Source organism: Leptodactylus fuscus, chromosome 10 (genome assembly GCF_031893055.1).
Source record: "Leptodactylus fuscus isolate aLepFus1 chromosome 10, aLepFus1.hap2, whole genome shotgun sequence".
NCBI lineage: Eukaryota > Metazoa > Chordata > Amphibia > Anura > Leptodactylidae > Leptodactylus > Leptodactylus fuscus.
The window spans coordinates 18,879,606-18,889,849 of NC_134274.1; the positions used below are offsets into that span (position 1 = coordinate 18,879,606).

Below are 10,244 nucleotides of genomic sequence, written 5' to 3' on the forward strand. Positions count from 1 at the left end.
CCAGAACCTGCCCAAACCAAATTCACTAATGACCTTTTAACCGCCATAAGTTACTATTCTGACCTCCTCTGCCTTCAGTGGAACACTCCCTTCTGTTAGAAACCCTCTCACACCTGGTTCTCCTAATACGCCCACATTCAGTCTTCTCACCACGCCCACTTCCTGTTCTCCCTCCCAACTCAGAGAATCTCCTGCCTTTCAATAACATTGCTATGCTGACCACAATCAAATATATCTCTCTGGACTAGATGTTACCTCTTTGTTGTCCAGGGTGCCTGAGTATATAGCAGCCGTATCCTCCTTTATCTCCTCCCACTTTCTCTATGAAAGTTAATGGAACCACATTTACCTTGAAAGGTCCATTGCCTTGAAATAACTTTCCTTACCCCTGAAGTTACAAAGATGCTAGTCCATGGCCTCCCAGCGAATACTCTCACTCCAGTCCACCTTATTAAGCTGTGCTACCCACTTAATTCACAGCTACCCATTGCCCAGCAAATACATTTTAAAAAGATCCTATCATAGAAAACCTTATTTTTATGAGTAACACGTCAGAATAGCCTTAAGAAAGTCTATTTGTCTCCTACCTTTCATTGTTTTCTCCACACCGCCTTTCTGTAGGAATCCCGGTTCTTGGCAGTATGCAAATGAGTTCTTTCGCAGCACTGGGGGCGTCCCCAGTGCTGCAAGAGAACTCTCTCCAGCGCCACCTCCATCTTCGTCAACAGCATCCTCTTCTTCCAACGGTGGCTTGTAACTTCTAGGTCTCGGGCAGAGCAGACTGCGTATACCTACAGGCCACGAGAAAATGGCCACTTACAATACTGTGCAAACAGCCATTTTCTCGTGGCCTGTGGCCATGCGCAGTGTACTCAGCCCAAGGCCTAGAAGCCACCGCCGGAAGAAGAGGACGCTGCTGACAAAGATGGTTGCGGCCGCGCTAGAGAGCGTTCTCTCGCAGCATTGTGGATGCCCCCAGTGCTGCAGAACTCATTTGCATACCGACAAAAACCAGGATTCCCACGGAACGGCGCGGAGAAGACAACGAAAGGTAGGAGACAAATAGCCTTTCTTAAGGCTATTCCAACGTCTTACTCATAAAAAAAGGGTTTCTATGATAGGATTCCTTTAAGTTACTACCGATGACATACAAAACCATCCTCAACCTGTTCCTCCATATATCTCCCACTACCTACCTACATGTAACCTCAGATCCTCCTACTCCGCTCTGGTCTTATTCACTCTTGACACAACCATCTTCAAGATTTCTCCCATGCATCCCCCATACTCTGGAACTCCTTACCAAGACACATAAGACTGACCCCCACAATCACAGACTTCAAGAAGGCCCTGAAAACTCACCTATTCAGGAAGGCCTACAACCTCCAATAACCCTACTGTCACCACACCACCATCTGCACAGCCTGACCCCTCACTGTAAGGGCTCAGTCACATCTCCACCCCAGTCTCCGTTTTACAGATTTCCGTTCCCAAAACTGGACAGGAGACGAAAACCTGCAGTCAATTTTCAAACCCATTCATTTGAATGGATTTGTAAAGTGTCCGGCCGTGAGCGGTTTGTGCTCTCCGTGGCAAACACAAAGTTTAACATGCAGGACTTTGTGTCCGGTTAAAAATAAATGTGACGCTCACGGCCGGACACGGTCTGCCAAGTTTCTGTCTTCTGTCAGCAGAAGACAGAAACCTGGAAGCGGAAATCAGACGCAGGTGTGAACCCAGCGTTAGTGTTGTATTTGTTTGTGTACCGTATGTAACCCTCATATGTAACGCACCGTGGAAGTAATGGCGCCATATTAATAATAATACTCCATGTTCTTATAAATCTTTCTATTCCATAACCTAGAAGGCTTTAAAGTACATGTGGCCTGTCTATATAGAATGCTTCTAGTTCCTTCTATGTAATGACTATGTTTATTACAATACCTCTGTCGGCCTCCTGTCGCCGGTGACGCGCTTTGCGTGCCATAATTACTCGCTGGCTGAGTTTCCTTACTTGCTTCTCACCAGGTGTTTCTCAAGAGTGACAGCTTGTGTCTGATGAAAGGAGACAGATTCAGAACATTACCCACAATTCCTTCCTCGTACCTCTTAGCAATGCACATTCAACAGCTCGAGACCGGCGGCTTTACGATGGCAAATGGAGCATTTAAGTGGAATAAGCTAAGGTGAGCGCAACGTGGCTGAAATTTTTATGACACTAGAGCTCAAACTAATGAGTCTGAAACGTAGATCTATTGTTCCCCATCATGGCAAGCAATACTGCACCGACTCCAATATGCCAACTAATGTTAAAGCGACATGCTCTCTTTATATCATGGCTATCCATATAAATAAGTTGGTAGAGCAATGTACTTTGTATAGTGTATTGCAACTCCATTCACTTGAATGGGACTGAGCTCTGGACAGACCATGTGACCAGTGAACATAATGTCACAGTTCTTTGAAGAGGAAGTGGTCTTCACTGGACCACCATTGCCACTTCAGTATTCTGTTCTAAGGGTGACTTTTGGATCCTGACCCATCCTAGTAATTTAAATGGAGACTTTTCACCACCTCTCCCAAAAAAATATTCCAACAGTGCCAAAATTAATGGTGTGGCATCTATGGAAGAATGTTATGTTGGAGTAGATGATGTAAGGTCCCCTTTAAATCCTGCACACCATTTTAAAGGGGGTTTTCCCATTTGGATAAGTTATTTCCTCTCGGGGATAATGTGCAGATTAAGGGGAGATGAGACCACTTTAGGCACCCACAGATCAGGAAATGATCCTCAGTCTGAATGGAGCAGAGATGAAAGGGATTGTCCAACCACACAAACTCATAAGGACCTTTCTCCTGCTCCTCAGTCAAGCTGAATGTGGACTGGCCTGGTGATGGTTGGCACTTCCATTGAAACAAATGGGTGCACTGACCGCCACCGCTCCTTCCCACTTTCTGCTTGGCTGTCAAAATAAAGGTCCTCCTGAATTTACTTCATAGGACAACTCCTTTAAACAGTGCACCCACCACTCCATTCAGAACAGCAGACAAAAATGAGTCAGGGTTTCGCTGACCTGCAAGTTGTCCTGGGGTAAATCTCAATAAGGACATATTCACAAAACAACAAATATCTGAGGCTCACCTTTGGATTTCTCCTACGGATTTGCAGTTCACTATCCACACGGACACATCCTATTTTTTGGCTGAACTGCTTTACTTGTTCTGATCAGTAAGGTCCTAAAAAGAAAATTAATAAAATATGAAACCTAGAAATATTCCTTGGACATAGTCAAGGTACTTTCTGCAATATAGAAATATGTCTTACCTTCAAAAAATGTCTTTTGCTCCGCAGAAATATTGCCAAAGTCGTAAGCCAGGTTCATGCGTTTCAAGAAATCCCATACTCCTTCAGTCCGGATCCAGAGTTGCAGTTTTACCTCCGCCAACGTATTTCGCATTTCAGCGATGCAGATATCTCCGTCCTGGCAGCGGACAACAACGCCAACTTTCATCATGTGAACTCGGAGAAACATTCTCGCAAGATACAGGATACCCTGCGCAGGATGAAGGCAACATTTCAGTGAAAGCCATAGACACTATCGGACCTGCACATTTGTATCCCTTCAGAAGAACCAAAGAGTAAATTGCAAACTGACCGAGGTTCTGGGCGACGGATGGGCAAAATCCAATTGGCAGCACTTAGGGGCGGGACACAAATATTACCATAAGGGCTCATGTATCTAATGTAGGCTCTCTGTTATGTACTGTCATAGGTTTCAACGCTATTCCTGTCCCTGTACACAACCATGGAAGGAAATTTGGACTCATTTTACAACTTTTTGTTTTTTGAGATCATGGCAACATTTTTTTGGCTTCTGCCTGAAAAATAAGGACTGTTATATGATGTAGCACTTTGGGATGTCCCTTCAGAATATGTTAGCGGTCTGCTCTACAAATGACTGAGCTTGGAAGGGACTTCGTACATGAAGATCTAGGGGTACAGAGAAGACCTCGCTCCTCTTTGGTGGTACGCCTTAGTTATTATGAATTGAACTAGTTGCCATAGTACTTGTTTTGCACTATTTTAACGTGACGTTCCACTTCATGTTACAGTCAGAGCTGTCCGAAACCTGTGGTAGTCACTGTTCCTATCTATCTGGCTCAGTCTGCCTATGCAAACATAAAGGGGTTCTCTAGGGAGTCTATCATCATTTACCTCCTCTGGGGTATTGTATCAGTGTTCTGACCCCTGATTATGTGATTGGAACCAATATCCAACAATATTGCTATCATTATGAAGATGTACTCGACAGTTTTCAGACTGTTAGCAGATCTCTGTAGTCTTATGATATTGTCCAAGTTAAATGTGGACTGTAAGGGAGTCTGTCATCAGAGCCCAACATATCAACCCAGCCCCGCAGATAGAAAGCTGAGGGGCTTCTGAATCAAGCAATGTTTTCCCTGTGTGATTCGAGGCCTCCATTGCTGTTTTTATTATATACAAATAGAAGCAATGGCAGTACTCCAAACAAGAAAGACAGCAAAATATCAGCAACAGAGGCCTCGAATCACACGGGAAAGACATTGCTCGATTCAGAAGACCCATCTATCACAGGGGCTTGGTTGATATGTTGGACCCTGATGACAGACCCCCTTTAAGGTGCCTAAAATTCCATATGCAAATTGTTCAATATGTAGCACTGTCTCACCTACAGATATTTATTGTATGGCCTAAAATTGGCAAATAAAATGTTCCCTGTAGACATTGTAATCCCACAATGAAATCTATGGTGTAGCAATTCCAGCTCTGACTGTTGATCTTACCTATAGCTATAATCTCTTCCTGTATGTGCCATATGGGTTTGACCAAAGATGTGAGAAATTAAAGGGGAAACTATAGAGAATATTATGGGTAGGTTCCAAAAATACTTGTAAATCTCACTACTGTTCATATCAGTGGGTAGCACCTACACCCATGTGACCATTGAGATTCAGTAATGGGACAAGTTTGATGGAGATCTCAGATGTTTGACCTCACCATTCTGAGGTTTTTGACAACCCTACTTTAAGTTTGGGATAGAAATTGTCCTTTAAAAAGTAATAAAATAATTGATGGTCAATCTTTAGAGGAGGCCATCAATAACAAATCTATGAGGCCACCTCTAAGGAATACCCAGAGCAGCCATTATGAAGTCCTCAAAGACGTCCATCAGTGGCTTCTACCACTCCCCCATTCAGCATGGTGAGTTGAGTAGTCATAAGCCTGACGGGAGTAAAGGTCCAGCATATGACCACAGATATCTCACCAACATCTGATAAACCATCATCCTCAGAACCACCATAAAGGTCCAGATTCCCACTTTTCCATGACATAACTAAATAGAACCACATTTTTATGCTCCATTGAGCGTTTTTGAGGTTCATAAAATCTTAATATTTCCTCTTACCCAGTGTGACCCCTTCAGCTTGACGGTACATTGATGCCACTTGGATCACATCTATAGGTTCCTCAGCCCATAGGATTACCTAATCACATGAGACAAACAAAAAAATATTATCAGACTGCGGCTATTCATCTTTTATAGACTAGAAAGACAGGAACAAATCGGGGTAACCAATTACTATACTAAGCAGGGATGTATCATAAGAAGAAGACATACTCTAGGACAATACGTATCCTCCGGGCTCCTCGTGGGCGGAAATAAACAGTATTCTGTATAGAATTGCCAAGGACTGAGAACCTCTGTGTCAAAGGTTTTCATATAATATTTCTGACAACTATCCTTGGCTTACGGTCATATGAGTGCATGTTTCTGGAGATATACTATATATTACATTGTACACCATGGGCCAATAGAAAGAAGAGAGGGGCCCTAGAAAAGTTTAAAATGGGCCCCCTCTCTTCAGGGGCCCCATAGGTTCTGCATGGTCTGCCTTTTCGGTATGTACATCTTTACCCTAGGCATGAATATTATAGTGTTTTGACATGTGCAACCTATAAGACCCACTGGTTTCTCTCCATACGTATGGACTATACCAATACAAAAATAGTCAAAAACTTACGACGGCTACGACTTCAGAACAGTAATCGGCAGAATCTTATTGGCATGTTCTACTATTACCTTCACCCGGATACTGTAACTACGATATGCCATAAAGAAAAAGCCATACTTGTCCTGACAATGACGAAAAGTAAAAACGTCACTAAAAAAAATAAAGATATTTTTTGTATACTGGCCTGGAGTGACTATATCTGGACAGGAATGGGAGGGAGGGGTGAAGAAATCCCATTCGCGTTCCGGGGACGAGCATGTTTCTTAATATTTTGGTACTAAAAATCGATATTTTTTTGCCTGAGATCAGCATGGGGTAATGCGCAACTTACAGAAATATTTTTGTCTTACTGGAACGGAGTTCCGAGAGATATCAGTGAGTCCTGTGTGTGAAAGGGTTAAAAAAAAAAAAAAGAGAGACTTGTTGGAGAGCTTGTATGTATAGCGTCATGATAACTGTCCGGCTCAGGCGCCTTCCATGATTATTAATATTGTTATATTATTATTATTTTTGTATGATTTTATTATCCACGCCCCATAAAACTGACGTAATGTGTACAACGCTTTATAGTCTGTGTTGCCGCCCCCTTTTTAACCCCTCGTCTGTACTTCTCTTGTATGTATGACCCTTCTGCTCAGTATTATGTGTTGGAAAAAGACAAAAAAAAAGCAAAAAAAAATCTCTTCCGATGGATTTGGTTCCTGTTTCGTTTCCCTGGTGTAACGCTGAGTTATTGTGTCTGATCTGTGTATTTGTACAATAAATGCGCCTCACTTGTTTAATGTCAGGTGTTGGTGTCTGCATTTTCATGCCTCGCTTGTTTACGGTCCGTTTATATCAATAGTTACCACCGAAACAGCGCCACAATTGTCTATAGGTTGTGTCTGGTATTGCAAATACAACCTGTGGACAGATGTGGGGCTGTTTTTGGAATCCATACACAAGTCTGTACAAACTGTCTCATATTAATTCAAGCTTCTTTAAGATGCCCCCTATCTGTAAGATCAGAAACTGAATGGTGTAAAACCTGTTTAACCCCTCCAAGTACTGTATTATACATATTGCTTATAGATATTAACATTTGATTGATATCCTTGAGGTATGTTACACCTTACTTTGACACAAGCAGCGCAGATTGTCTGTTTATTTATACATTTCCTAGAAGAATTAACAGAATAACAATCCGATACAAAGCATTAGTATCTCAAGTATTCACTAAGACACACCAGCACAATGGACGGACCCTCTAAAGGATTTTCCATTAGTCAGACTACCTCAGATACCCCCTCCTTATTACTGACATCTCTGTTTCCCTTCCAGTACATTTCCAAGCTTCTGTTTCTCTCGCTGCCATGTCGGCAACCTTGAGTTTAATGAATATTGGAAGATAAAACATGTCCTGAGCGATAGCGGACTACGCTGAACTCCTCACACATCACCCTGAGATTCTGCTGACGGCTGCACATGGCAGGAATAAAACCACAAGCTATGGAAGTGATGGAAGATTTCATAGATATAAAGGGGCGCTCCTCCTCACCTTCTCTCTAGTATCTATGGGTAGCCTAAAGGGAGTCTATCAGATCCTCACAAACCAAAAATGCTACTGATGCGGAAGGAGTGGGGTGATGCCGCAGGCCCTGGGCTGAGAGGGAGACCCAGTGGTGTGAAAGCCCCGGCACCCACCATGATGTTATGGTGCACACCAGGTCTGTAAAGATGATGGTGACCTCGCTGCAGTGCACTGGGGGTCATTATTTTAGAAATAACCTATCTCCGAAACACCCGAAAGAGCGAAGGCCTGGTCTAAACACAATAGACCACAGAGGCTTAGATACACAGGATTAGATACACATCTCAGCTCACTAATCCACACTTTATGTATACATTCATCTACTGCTTCTCAGCAAATTCTACAATAAATCTCATGACATTCTTAGTCTACAAATTACTCAGAGTTCACAAGCCCACTAGTCACTTATGGCTACCACAAGACCCGTCACCAGGCTCTGGGCGGCACTACCCCACGGGCACAGGAGCAGCAGACACCATGAGAACATTCACCTTACCATGTTACCCCAGTCAGAGGACTGAGAGCAAGTAGGCGGAGCCCTTACTGCAATCTGCTGCTAACTAACACCAAATGGGGGGATTCCACACACGAGCACACAGAGGCTTAGATACACAGGGTTAGTTACTCAGCATACATTGGCTTAGATACACAGGGTTAGATAATCAACTCAGCATATACTGATCCTGACAGTGGCTTAGATACACAGTGTTAGATACTCAACTCAGCACACACTAATCCTCACACTAGCTCACAGAGGCTTAGATACTCAGCATGCAATGGCTTAGATACACAAGGTTAGATATTCAGCTCAGTACACACTAATCCTTACACTAGCTCACAGAGGCTTAGATACTCAGCATACAATGGCTTAGCTACACAAGGTTAGATACTGAGCTCAGCACTCAGCGGCTTATATTCACAGGGTTAGATACTTAACTCAGAACACACTAATCCTGACAGTAGCTTAGATACACAGAGTTAGATGCTGAACTCAGCACACACTAATCCTCACACTAGCTCGCAGAGGCTTAGATACACAGGGTTAGATACTCAGCACTCAGCAGCTTAGATACACAAGGTTAGATACTCAGTTCAGTACACACTAATTCTCACACTAACTCACAGGCACACTAGATACACAGGCTAACATACTCAACTCAGCATACACTGATCCTGACAGTGGCTTAGATACACATGGTTAGATACGCAACTCAGCATACACTGAACCTGACAGTAGCTTAGATACACAGGGTTAGATACTCAACTCAGCATACACTGATCCTGACAGTAGCTTAGATACACAGGGTTAGATACTCAGCACACTAATCCTGAAAGTATCTTAGATACACAGTTAGATACTCAGCATACATTGGCTTAGATACACAGGGTTAGATACTCATCTCAGCACACACTAATCCTCACACTAGCTCCCAGAGGCTTAGATACACAGCGTTAGATACTCAGCATACATTGGCTTAGATACACAGGGTTAGATACTCAACTCAGCACACTCTAATCCTCACACTAGCTCACAGAGGCTTAGATACACAGGGTTAGATACTCATCATACATTGGCTTAGATACACAGGGTTAGATACTCGGCATACATTGGCTTAGGTACACAGGGTTAGATACTCAACTCAGCACACACATCCTCACACTAGCTCACAGAGGCTTAGATACACAGGGTTAGATACTCAACTCAGCATACACTGATCCTGACAGTGGCTACTCAGCATACATTGGCTTAGATACACAGGGTTAGATACTCGGCATACATTGGCTTAGGTACACAGGGTTAGATACTCAACTCAGCACACACATCCTCACACTAGCTCACAGAGGCTTAGATACACAGGGTTAGATACTCAACTCAGCATACACTGATCCTGACAGTGGCTACTCAGCATACATTGGCTTAGATACACAGGGTTAGTTACTCAGCATACATTGGCTTAGATACACAGGGTTAGATACTCATCTCAGCACACACTAATACTCACACTAGCTCCCAGAGGCTTAGATACACAGGGTTAGATACTCAGCATACATTGGCTTAGATACACAGGGTTAGATACTCAGATCAGCACACACTGATCCTGACAGTAGCTCATAGGCTTAGATACACATGGTTAGATACTCAGCACACTAATCCTGACAGTAGCTTAGATACACAGTTAGATACTCAGCATACATTGGCTTAGATACACAGAGTTAGATACTCAGATCAGCACACACTAATCCTGATAGTAGCTTAGATACACATGGTTACTCAGCACACTAATCCTGACAGTAGCTTAGATACACAGGGTTAGATACTCAGCATACATTGGCTTAGATACACAGGGTTAGATACTCAACTCAGCACACACTGATCTTCACACTAGCTCACAGAGACTTAGATACACAGGGTAACATACTCAACTCAGCATACACTGATCCTGACAGTGGCTTAGATACATAGGGTTAGATACGCAACTCAGCATACACTGAACCTGACAGTAGCTTAGATACACAGGGTTAGATAACTCAGCACACACTGATCCTAGCAGTAGCTACTCAGCATACACTGGCTTAGATACACAGGGTTAGATACTCAGCATATATTGGCTTAGATACA

General features: G+C 43.1%; 1 protein-coding gene across 1 annotated transcript in view; it reads left to right on the top strand.

The window, feature by feature from the left end:
- KNDC1 (kinase non-catalytic C-lobe domain containing 1) overlaps positions 1-6,839 on the top strand; it is a 65,858-nt gene extending 59,019 nt beyond the window's left edge. Inside the window, exons 29-30 of the mRNA XM_075258483.1 lie at positions 2,029-2,186; positions 3,353-6,839. Coding sequence (XP_075114584.1) covers positions 2,029-2,186; positions 3,353-3,584 — 390 coding nt within the window. The 3' untranslated portion in view covers positions 3,585-6,839. The remainder of the gene's footprint in view (positions 1-2,028; positions 2,187-3,352) is intronic.
- Positions 6,840-10,244: the final 3,405 nt, after the last annotated feature.